The 27,073-nt window shown below is 37.7% G+C and overlaps 2 protein-coding genes across 10 annotated transcripts in view; one reads left to right on the forward strand and one right to left on the reverse strand.

Annotated features, from left to right (window-relative positions):
* UCHL5 (ubiquitin C-terminal hydrolase L5) lies at nt 1–21,080 on the reverse strand. Of its 3 annotated transcripts, none has more exons than XM_030033878.2 (11): nt 20,715–21,080; nt 19,226–19,289; nt 17,296–17,401; nt 8,357–8,482; nt 8,209–8,270; nt 7,995–8,125; nt 6,336–6,399; nt 5,134–5,236; nt 4,557–4,670; nt 2,494–2,592; nt 1–616 (listed from the first exon to the last, which is right to left on the reverse strand). In XM_030033878.2, the coding sequence occupies exons 1-11, from the start codon at nt 20,794–20,796 to the stop codon at nt 572–574; spliced, it is 996 nt and encodes a 331-aa protein (XP_029889738.1). In that variant the 5' UTR covers nt 20,797–21,080; the 3' UTR covers nt 1–571. The 3 variants fall into 3 exon arrangements, with proteins under 3 accessions (XP_029889738.1, XP_029889740.1, XP_029889739.1); XM_030033880.2 differs by lacking the exon at nt 20,715–21,080 and adding an exon at nt 13,013–13,096 and having other exon boundaries at nt 19,226–19,295; XM_030033879.2 differs by lacking the exon at nt 2,494–2,592.
* Nucleotides 20,856–27,073, forward strand: part of RO60 (Ro60, Y RNA binding protein) — a 19,012-nt gene continuing 12,794 nt past the window's right edge. The window contains exons 1-2 of one of the 7 annotated variants that reach the window (XM_041127807.1): nt 20,856–20,925; nt 26,331–26,930. In XM_041127807.1, coding sequence (XP_040983741.1) covers nt 26,351–26,930 — 580 coding nt within the window. In that variant the 5' untranslated portion in view covers nt 20,856–20,925; nt 26,331–26,350. Of the gene's footprint in view, nt 20,926–21,032; nt 21,092–21,294; nt 21,434–21,469; nt 21,749–26,330; nt 26,931–27,073 lie in introns of those variants that run through there. The other 6 variants (XM_030033870.2, XR_003926115.2, XM_030033869.2 and 3 more) reach the window with 6 other exon arrangements.

The following is a 27,073-nucleotide window of genomic DNA, read 5'->3' on the forward strand; positions in this document are numbered from 1 at the left end:
TTTGCCAAAATAAAAATGGGAATATTTATTATCTTTTCTACTAAAGCAATGCGGATCTTTTGAGATTATACATTGGTCTTTGCAAATGTTTCTACAGCTAAATTCATACTTTTCAATTTTGTAAAAAAATTAGACACATACTTCATAAAAACAAAGACGCAGGGTATGTCACTGAACAATTGGATAGTATTATAATTGTTAGTAGGTATGAGCAAAGAAAGCTCACACTTATACTTAAATTCTGGCATTTGTATCATTACCCTATATTCAAGTGGGACAAAATGGGTACATTTTCCTTGCACATTTTTAGGTCGACTTACCAAGCTTTCAGAAATCAGACAGACTGTTAAATACTGAATTTGACCAAGAGAACCTAAACATTATTTAGCAGTACTACATGCACAAGATGCAGGGGAAGGAAGAAAATTAGACCCGTGCATACAGTATAAAACAAACTGTTACAATTGTCAAACGTGCGCTGGACAAAATTTAAAGTTTATGAAAAGTTTTATTTGTTGTCATGAAAACAGTTTCAGAAGCACATAATTGTGTGTATTTTGCAAAGTCATCTTCACTTGGCCTCCTGAACTTTCTTGGCATTCTGTTTTTCTTTTGCCTAGAAAACAGAGGGAGATGATGTTAAGCTCTGATAAGACGAAGATCTTTTTGGAGCTCTGAACGACTACTCATTACATTTCTAAACATTCAACAAAATATGCTGAGGAAAGAGGCATTTTAAATGTAAATGTAGACCCTTCAGAAGTGTCCTCCTGCTATTTTACTAGGTTCATATATATAAGAAACTGTAAGATTAGGTAACTTCCATAAGGGAAAAGGACAGGTCAAAAACCCCACTATTTTTAAAACATAATCTAACCTTCATTTTTCATACCTCCATATTCTTTTCATTTAACATAGAAATAACTCTTCCTAATGAAAACATTTTATGTCACAAGAAAACACTGCATTCAGATATACTGATATTCACAAATTAAACTCTGAAGCAACCAAGATCTTAGTTTTTTAGATCCTTCAAAAGAGCAGAGTGAAAAAAAAAAAAAACCACCACCAAACCCCGCAAGAGTTCCTAGCAAGATACTTGCAAACAGATTCTCATATAACTTGTATCAATTGACAGATAGTTCAAATTGACAATGAACTAGCATTTTCTTCCTTATGAACTTAGTGAAAAAGGATTAGGCAAGAAGAGGGGACAATTCAGATGCAATACTAGCCATCTTTCTGTCAAAACATTTATTCATTCTGAATCTGACTGCTGCTTGTTACCACTTATTGAACAGAACTGGATCTAATTCAGTGATTTAGAATTAAGAACTGTTATCATCAGCTGCTTGGGTCCACTGGAAATTTACTTGTGAAAGAAGTTTGATGGTGTTATAAGGAACACCTATTAACATGAAACTGGATTAAAACTCCTCAAGTTTAACCGAAGAAGGAAAAGGTTAAAAACCAAATCCAAAAGTTAGTCTTATAAACTACTGGCCTGCAAACATACTTTCCTAAATAAATTCAGCTAAAGAATGTACTCATTAAATAATATTTAGCTCTTTTTTCAATATAATAATATAGAGATCCTTTTTCAGTGTGAGTTCAAAATTAGGGATACTATCTATGGCACATGAGTAGATATGCAAGCCAGCACCAATCTTATTACAATTCGAGTACTCGACTAACCGTGCGATTTAGTAACCTTGCCAAAGTGACAGACACACTTTAATAATCTAGCCTTAATAAAAGTCTTAATAGTAAATCAATATTAATAGCTGGACACCTTAAAAAGGAGAAAACAATGAGCCAGTAAATCAGTGTAAGAACACAGAAAATTATGAGAACAAATTTCAAACCACCTAAAATTACCAGAACCTCTGTGCAAAGACTGCCATCTAATGTTGACAGCTAGATAAATCAACAAAACTGACTTAAAAGTCCAGGTTGGCAAACGGGATCAATCTTGTACATACACATCTGCATATGTATAGATTTAAATAATCTTCACTTCAAAAAGAGATATCAAGATAATATGAGGAACTCTACCATATACTAACTGGAGCTACACATCACAATTTTAATAGGACTTTTAATTTCCTGTGTAGAAAAGCCCAAACCACATGTCTCTTGTATTGTAGTATCTTATGCCCTGTAATGTGATTATTTAGCTGATACTGAATTGCCTCTTCCTGTATCACCATTAGAAAAATTTGTTTAGCTTATCAAAGGGAAGATACAGTTTGCCTTTGCATAATAATGCAAAGTTGGTTGGCCCCACAATCTCCAATCTCCATTGGAATTGTGCCTCTTGAGAACTGCAAGGGACTATCAGGTAAACTAGCAATATATCTGAATGTAGCAGTTTAAATAAACCCATGCCATTCATGCTTCCAAGATATTTGACTGCATTTTTAATTTTAAGTAGAAAGGATGAAGACTTGCACTAATATACTGTTTCTTAAAAGTCAGCTAAGAAATACTCACTTTTTCTACTAAGGGTATTAACTGTTGGTGCTCTGCTAGAGTCTTTAGTAATTCCATAATGAAAGGCAGGTAGTTATGTTTTCTTCTAATATTTTCGATCTAAAAATAAATTAAAAGCATTAACAGAATTATTATATGGCTAAACAAGGATTTTTCCCATCCCTGTTGTCCGCCCCTCTCCCCAAAGAGCTGGAGTTATTTTTAAATTTCAGCCCACTAAAAATAAAGTCAAAGCAATAAAATTCTGAGCACATGGTGAGAAAGCATATGCCAGATGAATTTACTGCTTAAGGCACAAATTCTCCTTATGGTCTTTTGTCATACTAGCTGAAAAACGCTCAATGATTAAGTAGTTTATATGGTTTAGCCACTGCTTTAACACTGGCAAGTACTGTTATCTAAACTATTCACTTTCTTTTCCTCAACTTAAATTGCAGTTCGACCTATGTATTTTCACAGTCCCCTGCGTAGTTGTGGCCTCAGCCTACGCTGAAGACTTAAACATTCTGCAACGCAAAAGCGTAACTATTTTTGTTATAGTAAACACTTTGCAGCTTCTACAATGGTTCAGTCCTTCAGAAAAGTAGGAGATTGCTTGGTTTTTCAACTGAGAGGAATGACCTCCACAGACCCCATGTAGATACCCTAACATAAAACAAAATGTGGACTTTTAAGCAGCTTCCACAATATTTCCACATACAATTAGAAACTTTAAGGGGTTTTGCCTCCCCCATTTAATTTGTTTGCTTACTCTCCTGCTTGGTAAAGCACATGCTTTGGTTGTTTGTCAGTTTTTTGTTTGTTTGGTTGGTTTTTTTAATAGTTTCTTGAATTGCATCCTGATGTTGTGGAACAGCATGTAGTGACACTGCTTTAGAGACAGATAACAGCAACACTTCACATGTACTGTAGAAATATGTTTGAAATTATCATTAAAATTATTGAAGTCTTCGTCTGTACCTTCTAGAAACTAATGAAAACATTTCTTTCATTTTTAGTGAAAGAACACAAAACCTAGTGAAAACATTTCTTCAATTTCTTTATCCTTTGATATATACAACTTTTATTTTAAAACTAATTTTTAATCTAGCCACTTTCTATACCCCCTCCAAAAATAGGTTAAGGGATTAAAACACTAAATAAATAAATAAATTGGTTACCCAGCTTTTTTTCCCCTCAAAACATTCCTTTAGAAGTATTTGGGAATTATCAAAAAGGTTGAAAGTGACGATCTCAGAGAAACTTTCCCATATTTCATTTTCATTAATACCATGTCATTTCAAAGAATGATACACTTTCAGTGCACACACATAAAGTACTTATTTAGGAAAATAAAGAACATGCCAGTTGTGTCTTCACTGCTTCCCACAGAGGAAAAGACAGCAGGTAAACTGTAACAAAAGAATAATTAAAGTACCCTAGGAGAGCTTCTTCACTAAAAGCTATGTAAGTACCTATATGTCAGATTAGGAGATGTATGAGCAAACACAGAATGAATCTATACATGAAGTTCACAGAATCTCCCGATTAGTCTTCATTATCAACTGATGCATCAACATTCTTCATTACTGACAATGAGACCCGGAAGAGCTTATATGAACGCTCTGTAGAAGAGAGTTACAGCTAACACGTCAAAGTCCTTCTAGTAAAAACAAACAAAAAATCCTACTTAATAAGAGATCACTGGTACATACAGTAGTGTAACAAGCAACTCCAGCAAGCAAAGGCTGATCAGCCTTCTGAGGCACAGAGAGCAATTTCTTTGTAGGAGTTCTAGAACTCACTGTGCTTAAAAAATATTTTAAAGTGAGAAAGATACAAAGAAGTGGCAAAACAAAGGGAGCTACAGAGACCATTACAAACTGACTCGTAAGTCTTATGCTAAAAGAAAGCAAACTAGTAACTAACCTGTAAATTCAGGAATACAACATGAATTTATGTAACATTATCTTCCTAGTATCCATCCAATTCCTTCAAATTGCAACAGCCTCCCATAAATATAAAAGCTAGCATTTTCTTACAACTTTTCAAATAGTTTAATCAGAAAAGCAAAGGCTACATACCTTATATCTTTTTAATTTTTGGTTCTCTTCTTCAATTAACATCTGGTATTTTGCAACTTCTGATTGTATAGAACTTAACATATTACTACTCTGATCTGTATCCATAGGCTCCTCCTTCCACAAAACAGAAAAAGTTAAATGGACAATGTTATTGCATTTTAATTTTTTTTTTTCCCAGTTAAAATAAGTCTTGTCTTAAGAGTATTTCTGTCACAGAAAGATTCAGTTTTGCTTACAGTTATAGGAACATTCAAGGAATTTCCACAGTTAGTTATAAGCAGATTAGCTCAGGTACTAGGAAAAGAATAGTTCCGCTACCACAGCAAATTAGTCAAGACAGACAGCCTCAATGACACGGTCATACTGTACCGAGTGCTCAAATTAACTCACTCAGAACTAAGCAGAGCTGCATCAGTGCATTCACACAGCACTGCATTGCGCGGAACATATATGTAGTAATCCTTCCCTGCTTTTTTTAGGGATATTCCATTTGGAGCAAGGAAAGAAGGAACAATAAAGCAAAGACACAGAACTGATATCAAAGAACTACTCCAGTAACTTAAATACCATGACCTACCTCTGCAAGTTGCTGCTGTAATTCTGCAATCCTCTGCTCATATATCATCTTTCTGTCAGATACTATAGCCATCAAGTTAAACCTTATCTCACCTTCACTGTACCTAGATGAGTAACAAAGCAAAAACCAAAACCAACAAACAAACAATAAAATCCACTTTCAAAATTAACATGACAACTCAAAAACCTTCTCCACAATTTCATTATAAGGGAATGCATTTGTGGAAAAAAAAAATCTAAATGGATCTATTAAATTAAGTTGTGCTACAGATCCAATTTTGCCATGAAATAAAATCAGACCTCAAATGAGCACTGTCCAATGTATAACTCCTAATAACCTCCTCTCCCAACATATTACTATTCCTGTTTGTGGTCACAAAAAATAACTATTGAAACTATCCAAAAAAGAAAACAAAACATGATATAGTTGACAACTACTCTTGCACAAGACTGCTGCACACAGTAGTTTTTAATTTCCCGTTACTGCTACTTATTAGAAAACATCGCAGACTTCTTCATACAACGTGAAAAGTACATTCAACAATTAGACTAGCAGGCCTTTCAGAGTTTAAATTATCCAAATAAGATCTGGTAGTAATGTTTTGCTTATCAAAAAAAAGTCTTCAAGTAAAAGACTTTGGAAATTATTTTCTAAAAATGGTATAAAGTCAACTTTATTTCTAACACATTTGGGGCTAGAGCTAAGAAGCAAGAAAACTTCTATAGTATGTTTTTCTAGCTTAAATTTCTAAAACAAGCCACATACCTAAGGAAAACTTGTTCTCTGTAAATACCAGCTGTATGGATATTATCTGGTATTTTCAATTATAAGCGCACACCCAAACTTTATCCATGGTAATGGCACCCTTAGTTTTCATTCACAAAGACCCATGGCTGTCTAGCAGAGTTCATAATCTTGCTCTGCCTTTTTCAGAGTACTAGTAGGATCTCTCTTCACTACACAGATACCTACTTCAATTAATCATACAGGAACACAGCGTATTTGAGACTTATCTATCACCACATTTGGATCGTGTTGGGCAATAGGTTCTGAAGTCACACAGTGATATGCACATAAAAACGATGCATAAGCGCCATTCCTTAGAAATTCAGTTGAAAGCCTTTAAATTGAAGGAAATTAAGAATAAGGATTTTTTAAACATATAAAAGGTGCTATATTTTAAAAGCATCATGACCATTTACTTTTGTATACGTTTCTCTATGACGGGCCGTACAGCACTTATCCAGTCATCTTGATTGCATGCACCTAAAAAAACACAAAGAAAAAAATTAATCATCTTTGCAAAATTTATTGCGAATTCGAGATTTGTATACTTCAGGCTTATGCAGCAACTTCAGAGTATGTAACAAATTTTTTTCTTGCCAACTGCAGTCTCAAATTACTCAGGTGATTTTTTTAGTAGGTGGAAAACACATTTTTTAATAACAATATTTAGATAATGTACTGGCCAAAGCAATGGAGCGAAACTAAATTTTGAGGGCATAAGCATCTGAAGTTTATTGTCCTGATAACAAGAAACAACACGGGGGGGAAGTATGTAAGATTTTTATGACAAAGGAAATTAGTTGGTATGACAATATAAAAGTAGACAGCAAAAGAAAAAAGTATGAATAGTTACAGTTGTTCCATTTAGACAAAATAAAGAGTTAATACTACGTAGATGCAATACAATGTTAAAAAGTCAGACACAGAAAAAAATATAAAATGATTTATGATAGATAACTTGATTTTAAGATAAACAAGAGAATAGCTAAACGTGATTTTGTAAGTTGATAATGACTCTCTAACAATTTCAAGACCTTAAAGCAAATGAAGAGACTCATGATCTTATGACCATAAAACTTATGTTACTGCTAGGTCTGCAGACTGTGTGGTGTCTCTAGCCAGACTAAAGATGAAATTCAGTAGCAAGCCATTACTCAGCCTAAAAATAAATACAACTATCAAGAAAATTGGGAAGCAACATACTGAGATTATATCAGATTCAAAAGAAAGTGCAGACACATGATAGGCACTGTAAAGCTTTTCAAGACACAAGATGGCACACACGCCGTAGGTTAAGAAAGATTAGAAAGATTACAAAGACACAAAACAGGAACAAGTCTTACAGAGAATAAAACTATGCTAAAGTAGCTATTATTTTTTAAACCATTGGGATAATATTTGCTATCTAAGAAGAAAGAGGGCAGTGTGTAAACACCAGCCACATAATGTATAAAAAGCGTGTGGAGTCAGCTGTATACATGCTCCCGCAGAAAAAACAAACAATAAAATAAATGGATAGTTTATAATCAACCTCGAAAAAAAAATAGCTTTGAAAACATGACATGGGAATTGTCTTGGGTGACAATACCACAAAAAGGTAGATGTGGGGAAAAATACCAGCAAAAGGAATTGCACGCTATCAGTAAGGAAAGCCAAAAACATTACATAGTTTTACCAGGTTTTGTTAGAGACAGCACAGAACAACAATGTATTTCCTCAGGTGAGGAGAACAAACATCCACAGGAAGTGGGTTATATAAATTTCTCTCTTGCAGCAAAACTATTAAGGTATTAGAATCCCACTGGTTTGCAAGGCCAGTTCATTTGAATGCTGAATGAAAGGAGAGAATCAGAAACGTGGAGGAAGCAGAAAGAAAATTGCTTTTTCAGACCGACAAAAATAAAACAATATAAAAGACTACAAAGAAGCACTACCCTGAATACCACATTAAGAAAACTTTAAAGATATGCTTTATTTTAATAACTAACTTGGTTTGATCCTATAACATACAACCAATTTGTTGCAATAAGCTATTGTTAAAATGAACCATGTTCAGAAAAAATACAGAATGTTACCTAAATCAATTGGTCCTTCCCTTAGTCCATCTAGTTCATATAGACGTCCATTAACAGGAACATAGCTTACAAAGTGAAACGCATCTTCTTCTTTTGCTGAAGACTTTGCATCAAATTCAAACATCTGCTGTCTGCAAAGAAAATTAAAAAAAAAAAAAATCTGAGATGAAAAAGAATTTGCTGAAATTCTGCCTAAATTTAAAACATGTGTTACCTGGCAAAACTGTTGTGAACTTGCCGAATCACTTCTGAGTTACTTAGTGCTAAACCTTTCATCTGAAAGTAAGCAACAAAATTAAATTGTAAGCCAACCTACATATAGCACTATAATACTTAAAATACAGAAAATAGTAGGCACTTACCGCAGCATCAAAACTTTGCGAAAATTCTTTAAATTCTGACAAAGTCTCTCCTAGATGGATATCTTGATGAACACAATTTAATAGCACACTTACTATGGCTTGAGTAGCACAAGCATTATTAATTACCTAGAAAAAAGTGTTGAGAATTTGTTCAGTACTTATGATAAAAAAATTAATTTAAGCTGGGCAACATTTTTCATTACGCACACTTTCCATGCTGATTTACATGAGAGCTTCACTCTAAAACAGGCAGCAAATCTAGTTCTGAGTAGCCACAGAAAACCTTTGCTGTAGGAGATTAACAACATGAACACTGGATGGCTGTCATATACGATTCATTGATAAAATTTCACCTCTACTTAGAAACTCTGTCATTCTACTGTCTCACCACCTTCCTAAGATGATGAGAGGACACAGAAGAAATACAGGAACCCTCTGATCTCAGTGGAAAAACAAAGTACTATTCAAAGCAAGCTGCCCAAATTACATTATTATACAAGGTCTTAAAAAAAAAAGTCAACTCTCCCAAAGAGAATGTCCTTCAAATAATCAGAATTCTTACCAGGAGTAGGAGCTTGGAAAAATATTTGGGGCAATAAAGCACATTATGAAACCTAGAATTTTTATAAAAAGGTTGCGTTGAACAAAAAATTTCATATATCCTAGGGATAAACTAATAAAATTCAGACGTGTTCCAAGATGTAAAGATTTCTTTAAATGATGGTTTGCTGAATAATAAGCCATACAAAGTTTTAGATTTTTCACTTTTCTTAAATTACAATATACGTATCCTTTTCAACCTAACATTCAAGTTACTAGTTTGTGTGACACTGTTCCTTAAGTGTTAAATACGCCATTTTTAGAAAGTATAAACAAACCTCTTCATATTACAGCCATGTCTTTAATATTGCTTTGTAATACCCAAACTACAGTATTTAAAGAGAGAGACTACAAGGATTATAAATGGTGTAAGGCCGTAATACAAGAAAGACTTCATATTAGCAGTTTTCTCTCAGTGAGCTATAGGCTAGAAAAAATAACTTATCTTCAGTCTATGAGACTATTTTCCAATTGAAAATGCTACTTAAACCTTAGGACTGGGAGAGAGGATGTTGATTTTGTATTTAAAAAATTAAAATTATTTCAGGGCTGTGAATGCGAAACCACTTCCAAAAAGAAAGGAGAAAGAAAAAAAAAAAAGAAAACCCAACCAACCTATTTTAGAAAGCTAGTCCTTAACAAAGGAAAACCTGCTATATTAATACTATAAGCCACAGCATATATTCATTTTCTATACTTCAGGGTGTTCTCAGTTCAGATTATGTCTGTATAGTGCAGATGATAAATAATAAAGCACTTCTTATTTTAAGAAAAATACAATCTAGTTGACTTCCTTGATTACAGTTTAAGTCAACTACACATGCAGAACAGATTACAGCAACTGAAACTCAAACTGCAGGTACTCAAGCTAAAGGCTAGAGTTCACACAATTACAAAATAAAGGACATAGAAGGAAAATCCATCAAAGGAAGTGAAATAATGAATAGCAGCAGAAAAATTAAATCCCACAGACTACAAGAATGACATAATTTGAGAGAATTAATACTATAACGTAGGAAAAGGAACCAAGAACTCAAGATTCTCTGAGGTATGACTAGAGAATGGTATCAGAGGCAGTTGTAAAAGTAGCACTAGGATGACAGTAGGAAGATCCTAAGCAGATTAGAGTAGGCTAACCTGAAGCAGTGGTTACAAAAGTTGTAATTAAGCTGATAGAGAAAGGAGAAAAATGGTAGAGAGACCTGTGGTGAAGAGCTATTAGAACAGTGCTATTACAATGAAGGCAGGGTCACTACAGCAAACTTCACTTGCTAAATGATAATACAGGACATTATAGGGAGAGACAGCACTAAGTGCTAACTATTCTTACTGAAAAATCAAGATGGAATAATCAGTTGTTCTGGCAGACCGCTAACCCAATAATAGCTTCAAAAAAAGGGAAGGGAAATTAAGAGAGATTTTGTGCCTAGAGGCAAGATCAACACAGAAACTGTGTTGAACCAGCTGGATACAGGAGCTTTAAACAACAGCAAAAATAGGAGGAAAAATTAAACTTGGCAGGGAATTTGTGGTCTCATCAAATATTTGTCTTTCAGCATAAATATATTTTTGTATTCCAACTACAGTATGAGAGGAGTCTGTTTAAGTATATAAGGACCAAACTAAACAATCTTGTCTTACTGCTAGAGAACAATATGCAACAAATGCATATCTTAGACCAGTGGCCTCCAGCTGTTGAAATGGAAATACATTATAGAACTACAAATACTCTTCAGCAAGTGAGAGACAGGAGATAAGGAAAAGGCAGCAAGAATAGTCCTGTAGCAGAGGAGTAAAAGCAAGTGCAGCTGATACACATAAAAAGAGTGTGTTCCTGGACCTAGGTGACATGACAGAACTACCAAGATGGAAGAAGGAGGTACCTAGCTAGTGGTAGTTCATGGGCAGGGTGAAGAGCAGAGAGTAAGGAGGTGGTGATTGCAGTACCAAATGCAGACGAGTGCAAAGTTTGTCACACAGCCACTCCAGCACTGCTATACACACACAAGCTGTCGAGTCCTTCGAGAAAGAAATTGGTCGGGATACCCATCTACCCTAATTTCCAATATATCTCTTACTTAAGGTGTCTCAGCATTGGCAGAAAACGTTTCCTGCATTTAGATACCATGACAATATATGCAGGTTGTCCCAGAAAGATTTTTATTTTGACTTGAGGAAACTTAAGAGGATTTTCTATATTTGTCCAGAAATATCAACATTTGCCTGTATATTGCTGGCCAGGAAGTCCTGGTGAGATATTTGATTGATCAAGACTCCAACTTAAGGCAGATACCCATATTTGAAAGATTTTGCTACCAAAGCTACAAGGTGTATTTAATATTTGAAAGAAAATAATAATATATATACAGACATATATGCACATTAGTAAGATGATTTCAAAAAAACTGAGAAGATTGCCATATCACCAAGTGAAGCTTAACTTAAAACAAACAAAGGAACCACTTGAATAGGCTACTCTGGTACACTCCTCAATTAAGGTGCATAACTTCATAAGCATGCACCTTTCCCTAAGGATCCAATCCAAGTTTCTGGATCAACTTAAGGCTGAAGCACTTAAAGCTCTTGACGCTTGTATCGGATGGATTATGTATTTTGTTTTTCGAAAAGCTGTGGAGAACCCTGTTGTATTGGGTCTGGCTGAGATGGAGTTAATACTCCCCATAGCAGCCCTCATAGAGCTGTGCTCTGCATTAGTAGCTAGAAAGGTGTTGATAACACACCAGTGTTTTTGCCCCCCCCCCCCCCCCCTCAATGGCAGGCTGGGGCAGGGCAAGATCTTGGGAGGGGACATAACCAGGACAGCTGACCTAAACTAACCAAAAAGATATTCCATACCATATGACGTCAGCTCAGATATAAAAGCTAAGTAAAGGGAGTCAGAAGGGGGAGGCATTTTTGTCTTCTGGAGCAACCACTACGCGTACTGAAGCCCTGCTTCCCAAGAAGTTGCTAGACATCGCCTGCTGATGGGAGGTAGGGAATAATATAATTTGTTTTTCTTTGCTTTCGCACGCGACCTTTGCTTTCACTTTATTAAACTGTCCTTATCTTGACCCACAAGCCTTTTGTTATATTTTCTCCCCCCTGTCCAGCTGAGAAGGGGGAGTGATAGAGCGGCTTTGGTGGGCACCTAGCACCCAGCCAGGGTCAACCCACTACACCTGTGCTGCAACTGGTAGTATAATCCGCAAATCTCTGGGGTTCACTCACTAAGCATCCCAATGTTACAAATCAGTTGGCTTCACAAAGCTCAACATGAAAAATTCAGCATTAGGACAAAGTTCCAAAACTTATTCTTGTTTAAAAACACTATCTAATTTTATTCATTTATTTCTATTCTTTTGGAATGAAGATATAATCTTCCTATAGTTACATTCAATTACTGAAAATCTCTTTCTGACTTTGACCACATATGTTTCAAGTTCACTTTACCTCTTATAAGTCGTTATCCCAAGTTTAGCTTTAACAGGGATATCTGGTCTATCTTAATGTTACCAAACCTGAAAATGTCAAAAATTTTGAGTTTGAAATCAACTGAAGTATTGGAAATGTTAAAAAAAATACATATAATGTGCTTCCATTAGTGGCACAAAGATAACTAAACACCAATGTTTTGTTATTAACAGTATCATTTAGAAGATCCTCCTTCTGAAGGTATACAGATTTTATTCCCAATTAATGAAGTTAATGTTTTATTATCACAATTGTAATGTTCTATCATCACAATGCAGCATAAAATGGCATAAAACAAAGGTATGATACCAACACTTCAGTAATAAAACCTGAAGATATTAAACTAAAAAATTTTAATACGTAAGTCTGCAACAATGGCATTCTTTTTTGTCAAGAGACACTTCCATTTCTGCAGTGACCAGCACAGAATACAGCTATTCAAAACAGTGCTGAAGATAGCTGAATACATTGAGTGTTACAATTGTGTAGCCACTGTGTGTAAAAATAACACCAAGGGCCTACTTTAGCAACACAGAAATCAGGAAATTCAGAGTTAAGGCTGAAATTGTATCCTTAACTCACCTCATTGTGCCTAGGTATCCTAGCTCATAGGGTATGTAAGATCATCCAGAGTTCTGTGGCCTCAAATAGAGGACCAAATCATACCTAGGCATAACAGGGAGGCCAAATTTAACATGAGTGCACATAGAAGTGACCATTAAAAAAAAAAATCCTTTAATATGCATGCATATTAGACTTTAAAATTCACCCCCCCAACATACTTGTGATTTAACTTTGAACAAGATCTTGTTGTCATCTGAAATTCAACTACAACATCACTATGAAAGTGGGTATTAATAAAATGTGAGCATCACAAGCTTCTTATCAAAACTGTGTTTCCTTGCAATTTTAAAGATGTTTTGCTGGACAGTTTGAGAGCTGTAGCCTTTTACATCTAACTAAAGTTCCCCCCCCCCCCAAATGAAACAATTTTTAAGATGGAACATTTAATTAATATTGAACAGAAACAGAGCCATGCTGTAATAGCATAATTTATTTCCCATATGTCCTGGTTTCAGCTGGGATAGAGTTAACTGTCTTCCTAGTAGATGGTAAGGTGCTATGTTTTGAGTTCAGTATGAGAAGAATGTTGATAACACTGATGTTTTCAGTTGTTGCTAAGTAATGTTTAGACTAATGTCAAGGCTTTTTCAGCTTCTCATGCCCAGCCAGCGAGAAAGCTGGAGGGGCACAAAAATTTGGCACAGGACACAGCCAGGGCACCTGACCCAAACTGGCCAAGGAGGTATTCCATACCATGTGACGTCACATCTAGTATATAAACTGAGGGAGTGGGGGTGGGGGAATCGCCGCTCGGGGGACTAGTGGGGTGTCAATCGGCAGGTGGTGAGCAATTGCACATTGCATCATTTGTACATTCCAATCCTTTTATCATTGCGGTTGTCATTTTATTAGTGTTATCATTATCATTATTAGTTTCTTCTGTTCTATTAAACCGTTCTTTTCTCAACCCATGAGTTTTACTTCTTTGCCCGATTTTTCTCCCCCATCCCACTGGGTGGGGGGGAGCAAGTGAGCAGCTGCATGGTGCTTAGTTGCTGGCTGGGGTTAAACCAGGACACCATAGTATATTGTTGTTACATATTAACAGTTACTTCGTCTTGCTCATACAGGATTCAGAATGACACTTAAAAACTTCTCTGCAGTAAAACAGATTGTACCAGATCTCTTTAGATGGTAACATTTAAAAGAGAATGTATGGGAAAGCGAGCCAAATACTTCTTGAGATTTTTAGGGCTCCAGTGTCATGTCAGTTTTGAAGATATAGATCAACAGACCAATAATCTTAAATGTCATAAAAATTTTGCTAACCCAGAAAACAAATTTGTATTTGTTCTGGGTTTCTAGTCTACAAATGAACATATGGTTATTTTATTTATTGCTTTTGTAATTAAGAAAAAAAGTCTTGACATCTGAAAAAGATTCTTGAAAGATAACAAAACCCCATCCTCAAAGCCACCATAAAATTGTACTTAAAACATGCATAGAGAAAAAACAAAAGGCACATGAGCCCAGTTGCATGATAGCTGGGAGGAGTTGCTATTTTACAATAGAAATATTTAATATTAATGATTGTCTTCCCTTGTGCTCCTGGGTGACTCAGAAGGATTCACAGACTGCAGTTTCAAGAAATGCAACAACCTCAGCACTACTATAAAGAAACTCCTGTTCTCTCTCTCTCACTTACCTTTTACCAGCTTTGGCCTGTACAGACTCACTGAGCAAATATATCTCATAACGTGGCAGGAGACCAGCCCAGAAAATATGCATAGAGAATCTACAGAAAACTCCTGGCTGATGAGCTGCACTGGCTCATGGAAGTTCAATGAGCAGCTGAGCCATTGCAAGAGAGGAACAGAACTACAAAGTCAAAAGGAGACAGGTTGGGAGGACCAAGACATCCTCCTCTCATCATCAGCAAATCATCAGATCAGCCATTTTCTTGAGAAAACACTATCAGTCCTCAAAACACAGCTTGTGAAGTTGGATCTCTAACTATGGTTAACTTCCTCCAATGCAAAAGTCACCAGAACTAAACTGGTATTACAAATCCCCCCAAAACATCAAAACCAGTTGTCTTGAGCTTATCTATTGACTTTTAATTTTAATTTCTTTGTGACTATTTCACCAGTTTTTCAGTCACAATACCTCAGTCCAGGCAAAACTGAACTGACATGAAACAGGAGCATAAATGTCTACAAGAAATGTTTTGATTTTGCTAAGCCACTGTACTTGACTAACAGACAATACTAAAACACAAAGAAGATATTCTAATTTTAAACTCTTTGAAAGTTACTTTTGAAACATATATTCCGTGCCATCAAGTGGCATAACTAGGTACTACTATTTTAAAATAGTGAACACTTCTAGAAATCGCTTTCCATGCTGAAATTAATGAATTCTTAGAGTCACTTCAGCACACCTTCCTTAAAGGCAGCAGGTGAAGGAGGGGAAGACTACAAAGTTCCTACACCTCTACAAAGAGGTTTCAGGCTTATGAAAACAGTAAAATATAAATGCTTCAAAGAAAACTACAAAATAAAGAAGACTTTTCACTGTTAACCTTTAATTTTCTGGTTTTGTTAGCAAGTCTAACATTATCCAAATTTTCTGATGTACCTTCTGCAATCCCAACTTAAAGCTCAACAAAGCTCCTCTTAGCTACTTACTTTTAAACAGTGTCATGCTTCAAAAAGGGAAGTGGGGAGTGGAGGGAAAAAAAAAGCAAAAGTAGAGCAAGCAGACAAATGCTCTGAAACTTTTAAGCATCCAAAAGAACAGCAATTCTGGGAGAACCTCATCTACTCACATGAAACAAGAAAGATGAAATCCCTTGAGTAAGGGTAAATCTGCCTTCATCTTAAAAAAACCTCTCTAGATTCCTATCAGATAGTTTCCTCCTGCCATACAACTACCCTTTGAGAGTTATATCAAGGATTTTCCCTGAGGTTCTTTGCATCAAGGCTATTCTGTAGCCACAGCCTACTGATCACTAACAGTATGCTTGATTATGTAGAAATCACAACCTAAACCAGTGTTTATCAGCCCTATCAAACTATAAAGACATTTGGCAAACTACTGCTGATCATTGTATCATGAGAATGGTGGACACTGCTTGGCAGGATTCAAGAGCTGCAGAAGGGGAAGAATGAAGAAAACAGTATTAAAAAAGACCAAGGAATAAAGTCATCTACAATGCCAGGAAACAGCAAGGTGATTATAAAAGAAACAAATTAAAGATTATTATCTGCAAAACAGAAGCGCATGTACAGGGTAGCCAGGAGAGCTATAGATATACCTAATGTTTCCATTGTTTTCCATATTTCTATATTTTTAGCTAGAAGTGTGTGGAGACTTCTTTATATCCTGAAATTTACATACAAAACACTTCTGCATTTGTGGGGGGAAAAAAAACCCAAACCAACAAAAAAATCCAAAACACAAAACCAACAACCAGTCTATGTGTCAGTCTCCATAGAAAGCCTAATAATTTGCCTTTTGAGATAAATGCTTTGTAATTAACACATGTAGGGTTACACTTCTTGCTTGGACTGTTACATTTATCACTGTTTGAGAAGCGGGTCTTGAAAAAGAGCTAAAAACATTTATTAAACACGCCTACTTTCATTCTGGTTACTTTCTCTTGCTTGCAAACAATATGCACAGCAGCCTGCCAAAGCAAAGCTAACACAAAATTTCAGTACTACTCAGTATTTAACAAAACACAACAGATTACATAAGCAAAACCAATTTTTCCTGTAATTTCTCATTTAAACTCACCTTTCTGATTTAAGTACTTAAAACTTCCATGCCAAAATGGTCTGCAAATTCTTAAAGGAAAGTATTATCCTAGAGTTATACTGCCCTGGCTGCAAGGCATTTGAGAAACTCAAGAAATAAAAGCCAGACCAAACCAAACATTTCTTCCTAGAATTTGTTGAAAGTGGTTTCAAAAAAATAATTTGCTCATTCTGCTGAGAACATTTACCACGTAATTATTGCACAGACGAGTGAGTCACTCTTATAGGAGAGGGCTGACAAATAAGTAAGAGCTTTACTCTTCCATACCTCATGATATTTTTGTCTGACTTGACAGATCAATCTGATTTGCTTTGTTAATCATCTTTTAATATACAGTTCCTACTCTCACAGAATTTGTTGAAGTCATTTAATCTTGTAAAATGTTAATTTTTGTGTGCATACTAACAAAAATATAGTTTATTTTTCGATACTAAAAGCTATGTTTCATGACATATCTAAGAAAAATACTGAACTTGCCTTACCTGTTTAGCAAAAAATATTGTATCCAGTCTGGAATCCTGGACAACAGAACCTGCTGGTTCCTCTCCAGGCTGCCACTTGAAGAGGAAAATCAGCCCATGTACTGGTCTAAAAAATAAAATTGATAGGGGGAAAAAAAAAAAAAAAAAAATCACTTGTACTGATGAAAAATATCAAAGCCAGGAATCTCTACTATAATTTAACTGTATGCTGGTACAGTAATTCTGTTAATTATTTCTTTCTAAACACAGGGAATTTGCACTGAAATTTTCAGATGTGGTATTTAATTAGGCAGAACATACCTCAGGCTTCTTACCGTATATGCTAAACAATCCCAATCTGAATTAGCATTTAGTCAGTAATTTTCAAAAGTCAGGACCAGTTTTCCTGGTTTCTGTAACTATTACAGTTGTGCAACACTCATCTGAATTTTGTTAGTAATCAATCGCTATCAAAACATTTGTCAATCATACAAGAGCCAGAACTGAAGTTTTGGTAATCCTTTTAGGCATAAATGAAATGTTCAAAAAGGAGTTCTCATGAAACTTCATGCTTTGAGTTATCTCTCTGAGAAGTAAGAGAAATACAGTTTTCTCTTCTACTAAAATTGTGTCTTCCTTTTCAGACTGCATGTCTTCCACAGTAAACACCTTTTACTGCATGTTGCACTGTATTTAGTATTCCCATAAAACAAAAATTTATTAGTAAAGGAAACAATTCTTCAATTCTTACAAAAGCTACATTAAAGCAAAACCTTATTCATCATATCAACCTGAATTTAGGGTCATTGTCACAGAGATGCTATAAAAGGTTTATCTACAAAAGGTAAACATAGTACTGTACTGCATAAGAAACTTTTCCTAAGCTCTGGCCAGAAGTCTGAGACGTCTTTTTAAACAGTGGGTCAACTGAGGGAATTTGAAAAATGCTACATGTTATTATATTCTTTAACTCCTAGTGTTTAAGTATTGTACGTGTGCATGGGAAGGAAGCAAGCTGGCCATCACTCAAGACTAGAAAGATATACATCTGACAGCACAAGCAAGCAAAGCTGTTACTTTATGAACAAAACAGGTAATGTTCTGCTGAAGTATCATATGAAGTATGTAGTGCAGGCAGCAAATAAACCACTTCTCAAGTAACATTTCTGCCATTCAGGTGTCACCTGTCAAGTATCTTCAGTCAGACAAAAATTCTAAAACTACATCTTCTGTACCAATTGCTACATCTTCTGAAAGATTAATTATACAAGTGTAGGATATCTGCACAGAAATAGAATATCGTCTGGGTTAGATGACATTTTCCTTTTAAAATCTTGTATGTGAACATGGGTAACAACGCATCACGGACAAAATGGTAAAAGACTAATATTGCCTAATGAGGGCAGGACTGTTCCACATAGTATGAGTCATCATCAGTTATAGCAAGACTGTTTGCCTTCACATACATGTGGAAGTGGTTCTGCAGGAAAAACGAATTACAAAAGCTACAAAAGTACAAAAGTTACAAAAGTACAGTAAATTAATTTATTTAAGGCAACAGATGCAATTTCATGTTATGTGAGGAAGAAGGGAGATAAAGCAAGGAGTAGAAGTTTGTCAAAGAATTTACCAAAGGATATAATGCAAGCCAGTGAAAAAAAACACTAGAAATCTATTTTCACATTCTAGCTGCTATTAGCATCTCTTTCCAAAAACCAGAAAAGCTAGATTAAGTACCAAGGCATTAATAAAAAGTAATTTAATTGCCAGGTATTCAATTAAATCAAAATCCTAATGAACTTCTGTAGAAACTGAAAACAAAACAAACCAACCAACCAAAGCAAGCAAACAAAAAACTACCACCAAAAAGCCTCCTGAGTTTAGTACACATTCTTTCAGTGACTTCAGACAAATGTGAATAAAAACCATGCAGATTAGAGAAGTGCCTTACTTCAATTTTTCAAAGTTCTCTGGTTCCAAACTCCATATTTCTTCAACTTGTGCTCCTCTACAACCTGAAACAAGGAAAGATACAGGTTTCTACAACTACCCCATCTAAAAGGGATGCAGCCAGTAAAGACAGACACATGAAAGAACTATGGTAACATTTACAACTTGTATTCCCAGGTTATGGAAAAGTCCATTTACAGGCTTTAATGCACCTTCACTACAAACACAAACAAGACAAGTCAAGAGAAATTATTTCAGGAATTTCTCCTGTGTATGGTGATGTTGTCTTTATAACACAGCTGCATTTAAAAAAGAAGCAGAGGAGATTAGCATATCTTTCGTCACCTCATGTCCTTTGCTGTTTTTAAAGACATTGTCAGCTAGTCCAAAGCAGAACTTAAAACACCTAGCTCCAGAGAAAGACCCATATTAGTAGACTGAAAATACCATAAACAATACACTCAAGCAAGATGTTTGCCTAAGACAGAGCCCCAAAACTTCAAATACTTAGTACGTGGAAGATTAATCTATTAGTTCAATAGAAACACAAAAGGAGAAGCATGCCTGGTCTTCACTTACAGGAAAAAATCGTGACAGAAATTATAAATCAATGTAACCTAGCATAAAATCATTTTGCTTCTTTGGCCAAAATCCTGTGCAGACTTCTCTGTTGTTATGACCATACGAACACCGTATTGCCGAAGATATTAAATGCAGCTCAACATAAAATTTAATATTCTAAAAGCCAAAGCAGCCCTTTCCAGGCTACCCTGCCTACTGCCAAGCACCACAGCTCAGCGTGCTCACAGCCCTTTCCCGTCTGTAACGTCCTCTCTCCTGGAGGCTCTGTAACCGAGTCAGCTGGCACGCGACCCAAACACGTATCTAGCCCTTTGCAAGCGCTGTCATTCTCCCCTACGCGGCATGCATTTATCAAGCTCTCCGGCAGAAGGTACGCGTGCCCTTGCTGATAGGACGAGCTCCCTTGCACCGCCCGCCCTGCCACTAGGCTCCCACCGCCCTGAAACCGGGATCACCCCGGGCCGGGGCGAGGCCCTCACAGCTCCCCTCCGCCGAGAGGCCGGTCGCTGCCCGCGGTGCATACGTGCGGGGTGCTGGGAAGTACGGCGCTGCCAGGGCGGCCCAATGCCGGGACAGCCGCGCAGAGTCACGAGAAACGCGTTCATTCCCACTCGCGTCCGCTTACCGCCACGCTGCCGGCTTCCACAGCAGCACCTTTCACGGCACTCCCGCACCCCCGCGGCAGCGCTCGCTCCGCTGGCGCTGGCTGGCGCGGCGCGTCGGGCCTCGGCCCGAGCCTCCCCTCCGCCGAGCCCCACGTCCCCTTCCCCGCCCGGCCCGGGCTCAGCCCGTCGGGGCCCGGGGTCCCGCGCCCTAGGCCGGGAAACCGGGCAGCGCCCCGCGGACGCGACGGGCGGGCCGGTCTTGCACCCACGCGGGAACAGCCGCGGCCACCGCTTCTCCCTCACCGAAGCCCTTGATGAGCTCCGTGAAGACGCCCGGGTCGCTCTCCATGAGGCACCACTCGCCGGCACTGCTGCCTCCCGACATAATGGCGGCGGCGGCCCGCACGCTCCCTCAGGCTCGGCGCCGCCGCCGGCCGGTTAAGCCGCGAGGCCGAGGCACGCCGCTCCCTTCCCGGCAGGCCCCGCGGTCCGCGCAGCGCCTGTCATCTCTATGGTGAGGCGGGGCGGGAGCAGGAAACGGCGGCTGGGACTGGATCCGGGGCAGCCGCCCGCTGCTGGCGGTGGCACCGCCCGGGCCGCGGAGGGGCCGCGCCCCGCCCTGCAGGTCCGCTGCTGTGGTGGTGGAGGGGTGGCGGGTGGAGGAGACCCCCTGCACCGCAGCAGGAAGCGGTTCCGGCTGGGCGGTGCGGCTCCATCCGGGCACTGGGGTGCGGCCCCATCCGGGTCCCGGCAATGCTGTCAGGGCGCCGGCGGGGCGGGGCGGGGCTGGGCTGCGGAAGACGCGGAGCCTCCGGCGGCCGGAGCGGGACCTGCCCTGCCTGCCCCCCTCCCCCCCCCCCCGCGCTCAGAGTCGGCTCCGCCAGCGCGCGCCGATCGGGGGTGCCCTCCCCTCCCCGTCGCCCGCCGCAGCTCCCTGGGGCTGCGCTACTGCTCGGCGCCGGAGGCCGCGCTGGCCCGGGCAGGCCCTGCCCCGCGGCCCCTCCCAGGCCGTGGCCTCGCAGGCAAGTCGCGCCTCCCGGGGGAGCGCTGAGGGCGGGGGGAAGCGAGCTGACCGGCCCCGGCCGGGTAGCGCGGCGGGGGTGTGGGCGCCCCCTCGGCGCCAGCCCCGGCGGGGAGCGGGCCGCCTCGTCGGCGTGGATGTTGAAGGAATCCGGAGAGGCCATCTCTGTAAATGGCCACCTCCTCCGTGGCACCTGGGCGTTGGAAACCCCGTGAGGGGATTAAAGGGCCCGTCGGGTGGGGTTACTCGGCCGCTTCGCCGTCGTTTCTATTTATCGTCCTTGTAGAAGCTGAGGGCTAAACTTACAGGTTTTCGGGTATCAACTTTAGATGCTTTTTCCTCGTAATTTTGTTCTACGTCAGCTAAGCTACCTTTTCCTTCCAGTCAATAAATTTTTTTAAGCATATAGACCTTGAAGCAAATTCTATCATAGAATTTTCTTGAGCAAGCGTGTGGTTCATAGTCTGGTATTTCCTGTATTGTCATCACACTGGTGATCGTGCCATTTGTGACTTGGGAAATGTTGTCTTAGCGTTCCTGTTTACATAGAGATGCTTATTTTCTGAAGGACACGGACTTAACGTTGTTGCCAGAGCTCTGGTGTAGTGCAGGTGTATTTTGTTACAACCATAGCTCAGTGTGATGGTTATAGTCTCCCTGCTCAATGAACCAGAAAACATTCTTTATAGTCTTTGGTTTAACGCTTATGCAAAATTTTGAGAGCAGAGTGGGAGAATGCAGTTTCTTATAGAACAAAGTGTATATGGTTTTGAAGTATTTGAAGACAATTTGCAGTGTTGTCTTTAAAATATCAATGCATTTTTTTCATAAAGGATCTGACTCGGGCAAAGTTTAATCACATATGTTTTCACTACAAAGTTTGACTCATTATTGTTAACATAGCAGTTGAATTTAAGAACTTAAGTTAGAACATCTAGTTCTGTTAAAGCTTTGTGCTTTTTGTATTTTTTTCATACATACCTAAAACTTGTACTATAAGACATTTTATTTCTTAGGAAAACTAGGGGTGAATTGCAAAAGTCAAAGAAAATAACAGAGGTTAAAATACTCAGTCGTGTTATGGTACAGCAACGTAAAGATACTGACTAACCAATCAAGATGTAAGTGCTGTGTAGGCTGTTTCAGACCAGTCAGCCATATTTTACTTATAGATTAATTTATATGGTGTTTGAAATATAAAAAAATTTCACTTGGTGTTTTTTCTCTTTCATTAATACTGGTGAGCAACCATGAGTTTTAGTTCAGGAATTTTCGTTATAAAGTAGCTAGTCTGTAACTTTCAAGGCTTTTCACACTACTGCTTGCATTCAAGTAGCTCAGAAATTCAAAATGCTTATGGACCCAGAATATCATTGATAAATCCTCCATAAGTGAAATTCAACTTCACTGCTGCAGCTCAGCAGATGAAGGGTAGGGTTATGGCAAAGCATGTGTTAAGTGCGTATTTGCATTTATCCATCTGCGAGGGTGAAAGTTGTCTGTGTTGTACAGGTGTTAAAGGAGAAAATAAACTTGAGGTCTGGGCAGGGGAGAGGGACTGGTTGGAAGGAGGGAATAGCTTTGGGAGTTTCTGAAGTTGAAACATAAAACAGGAGTTAGAAATGGCCAATGTGATTTAAAGAGTTCAACACTGAATAAGTGCTTTTCCAGGAGGATCCTGGCAAAGTTTAAATTTGATACTTCTAGTGTGGCTGTTTAGTAGTGAAATTACTGGTTTGCATCAGCTATTGCAGATTTCAAGGGTAACTTTTAAAATATAAATTTGTTTTAAAGAATTTATAATTCGTATTAGGATCCAAAAGATTATGTTTTTTTAAGCTCTTTTTAAATCCCTGAGGCAGCAATAAACCTTTTGAGATAAGTCTGTTTTGAATCCTAGATTGCTTATCAGAAAGCATTAATAACTTCATTAAAGGTTTCAGAAGACTCATCATAGGCATTTTTAATGCCATAAGTACTACAGGTAATTCATTCCATTGTGAAATACTGTGTTCCATCTGAGAAGAAGACTTTGAGGGCTGAGTGAAAATGAAGCTTTACAAAAGGTGGAAATCATAACAGCGTCTGTTTTTGTAGCTCATAGTATATTCCTAAGAAGGCAAATTAAAGAGCTAAGCTTCAGAAAAACTAGAAGTGTACATTTGCAACTATCTTTTAAAATATGGGTTTGTCAGAAGCCTATGGATTCTACCATTTTTTAAAATACGGATGTTAGTGTCAGAAGCCTATGGATGCTAGCACATACTTGTTTTCAGTGCTATGAGTCCATACAAAAGCCTAGTCCATAAAAAGTAAACATAAAAATTATCCATTAACATGCGTAAGTTAGGTTTGTTATATGGTGTGTTAGAGAAGTGCAGCAGGAAAATTTTTTTCTCTGATGGCTAGCTGTAAACTTCTTTAATACAGTACAGTTAACATCACACTGCATATTCACGCATAACAGCATGAACTGTTTGCCTTTCAGGATACCTTTGATGAAATACTGATCTTGTGTTAGAGTGTTTTATAAAGAAATCTAGATTTCAAACCAGATAAATGTTATTTGTAATTTTAGAAATGTTATAATTATTTCATTTAGGTTTTGTTCCCATTCTCAGCGTGATGATGACAATGGTAGCTAATTTGTATTAGTGACTATAAAACTAAGCGTCTGAGGACAAGTGAGACTCTCCAAGTGAGAATTAAAATAAAATGGACATATCAAATGGAACCTGTGCAAATGGAAAAATGTACAGGAAAAACTAAAATATTCAAAGTAGTGCTGGTATTTCTTAATATAATCAGCAAAGTAAGATCAGAAATGTTTTGTTTAACCAGGAGCATGGTCCTTCCAGTTCAGTTTAAGTCTTGGTAATCCATAGGTGACCTTAAAGTTTTCCCATTAGTCTCATTTTAATGTAGTAATATTTATTACAGCAGGGATATGAAAGATGCAACAAGAAATTATTCTCAAGATTTCATGTATATGGAGATTTCATTACTCACGCATGATCCTTTATGCTTTCCATTCTTATTTTTGCTGCAAGATAATGGTGTTTTTCAGTATCTTTTCACATACCATTTTTTTCTGGTAAATAAAGTAATGGATGCTGACTGTGATTTCAGGATTTTTTGTTTGGTTTTTGATGTTTATTATGAAACATTACCTACTGTTCAATGAAACCAGCTAATTGATATGTATTGAAATAAAATGTATTTAGACATTAAAACATACTGATATGGTATTCATGTATTGCAAATACTAGCCTTGTTATTTTCAGTGTATTTGCATGCTTCAGATGTCAGTGAAAAAGTTGGCTCAACTATGATGTGTATTTAAATTGGTTTGGCAGGAAACACGGTTAGAATATTTAAACACTAAGAAAAATAGCTGGGCAGTGGTGCTCTGAGTAATACAAAGAAAGCCATTTCTTAGTTAATTTATAACTGAAACCTGCGTTTTTAAACCAGGTATCAGCATACGTCATCTATTTTTACGATTTTAGCAGCATATAGAATATAATGGGAGCACTGGTGATTATTTAATTCTGGATGCAGACAGCACATCGCTGGAGATAGGCAAGAATGGAGGAAGGGTACATTTCTAGTTGCTTGCAGAGAAAGAAAAATTCTATGTCAAAGGGAAAGTAGGGAAGTTGTAAATCAGTGTGTTACATACCTAAACTGGGGAAGAAAATCTCTCTCTGTGTTAGTGACATTTATTTGTGCTAGCTTATCCTGGTAAATGAAGCAAAATGGCTTTTATCTCCACTATCCAAACAAGCATGTCAAAAGTAGATATCTGCAATACTGAAAAATTGTTAAGTGGGTTTCTTTGCAATGTCGTTTGTGTGTGCTCAGACTTTAGCGTGTAGATTTTAAGATCTATATGCAGTTTGATGGAGTGGATTATTGGTGCTTTTTTTTTTTTTAATAGGACCTCTTGGTGCTATTTAGTGTCTTTTTATTCTTTGGTGAGAACTGAGAAAACTAAATTTATTGTTGTCATATTAATATTTTGGAGGTAGTGACGATCATGAATTTTCTTCCCCTTACCCTGCTGATTTTATTTCACCTGCATTTATTTCAGTTTAAATGTTACGGCTTGAATTTTGCCATGTTAGATGTTGTCCAAATAAGTGCAGTGTTGTTGCTACAAATAGTACATCTGAACTCTCTTGCAACTCAAGACTGTATAAATACAAATACTGGAAAGACTGTGAATTGTTGTGCTGTTTTTTGCTTCTTAACCTGAAATGTAAAGCAGTACAGAATTTGTTGTTATGTCTGTGTGTTTTCTTGGATCTCACTTGAAACGGCAGACTATCTGAGCCTGTAATAAAGATAATTTTTTCTTGAGCTATTGTCAGTTGTTAAAAAGCTGTTGTCTAAGCCTCACTGAAACCTACCATATTTAAACTCTCACAAACTCTTCTGACTGAAGAGTTTTTCAGTATTTTAGTTCTTTATTTTAGCATCATGTTTCTTCAGTTGGTCAGTATTACCAATTCTTCAGCAAAATAGAGTAGAGCAAGATGTGAGTTTTGAGCAGTTTAGTATGCAATCCCAAAATCTACCTAAGAAAGAGGTGTAATATATTAGTGGCAAAAAGGCATAAGACCAGCCTTGTTTTCTGTGTGCCACTTGTTGGGGCTAAGTAGTTTCTCAGTTGATTTTAAGGAAATAAATTTGTCACCGTTGTAACTCAGAGATTTTTTTGTTTCTTTTCCCCTAACTGATATGTATTATTGCCTGCTTAGAGTATACTGTTATTAAATTTAGGAAGGAAAATTTACAAGTGTATAGATATGTTTACTTTGCTGAGAAGTGATAAAAGAGTAGAGTCATCAGATTTTCACAATAGTTCTTAATAAACTTTATTATTCCTTCAACAGACCTCTTGTAAGTGTAAACAATGGAGGACCAGGAAAACCAAGTGCAACTCCTCAGTGAAAAGCAGGTGCCTAACTCTGAAAGCGGTTATGTGTGGCATGTCACCGATATGAATCGTCTGCAACGTTTCTTGTGTTTTGGTTCAGAAGGTGGTACTTACTACGTCAAGGAGCAGAAGTTGGGCTTTGAAAATGCAGAGGCTTTAATAAGACTGATTGAAGAGGGTAGAGGTTGTGAAGTTGTTCAAGAAATAAAGACATTTAGTCAAGAAGGCAGAGCAGCAAAACAGGAGCCCTTGCTTTTTGCTCTTGCAGTTTGCTCCCAGTGTTCTGATGCAAAAACGAAACAAACGGCATTTAAAGCTGTTCCTGAGGTGTGTTGCATACCAACCCATCTCTTTACTTTCATCCAATTTAAAAAAGATCTGAAGGAGGGCATGAAATGTGGCATGTGGGGCCGTGCACTGAGGAAAGCTGTTGCAGATTGGTACAATGGAAAGAATGGCATGGCTGTTGCTTTAGCAGTTACAAAATATAAACAAAGAAGTGGTTGGTCTCATAAAGATCTTCTGAGGTTGTCCCACCTCAAACCTGCCAGTGAAGGTAATAAATTTTTATTTACCTGAAAATACTGTGTTTTAAACCTTTTATACTTACTGTGGAACTATTTTGGAAACCCAAGTACCATTGTAGACTGATGATTTCTTAGTGGTGGTATACTGTAAATTGCACCTTAAAAATGTGAG

This window comes from Aquila chrysaetos, chromosome 12 (assembly GCF_900496995.4).
Source record: "Aquila chrysaetos chrysaetos chromosome 12, bAquChr1.4, whole genome shotgun sequence".
Lineage (NCBI taxonomy): Eukaryota > Metazoa > Chordata > Aves > Accipitriformes > Accipitridae > Aquila > Aquila chrysaetos.

Excerpts from the sequence above, each read along its gene's own strand:
- UCHL5 (XM_030033878.2), bottom strand. The coding sequence starts at position 20,796 with ATGTCGGGAGGCAGCAGTGCCGGCGAGTGGTGCCTCATGGAGAGCGAC. Across the intron at positions 8,271-8,356 it reads CGCAAAGTTTTGATGCTGCG|ATGAAAGGTTTAGCACTAAG; the intron begins GTAAGTGCCTAC and ends GCTTACTTTCAG. Across the intron at positions 6,400-7,994 it reads GGAAGGACCAATTGATTTAG|GTGCATGCAATCAAGATGAC; the intron begins GTAACATTCTGT and ends GTGTTTTTTTAG.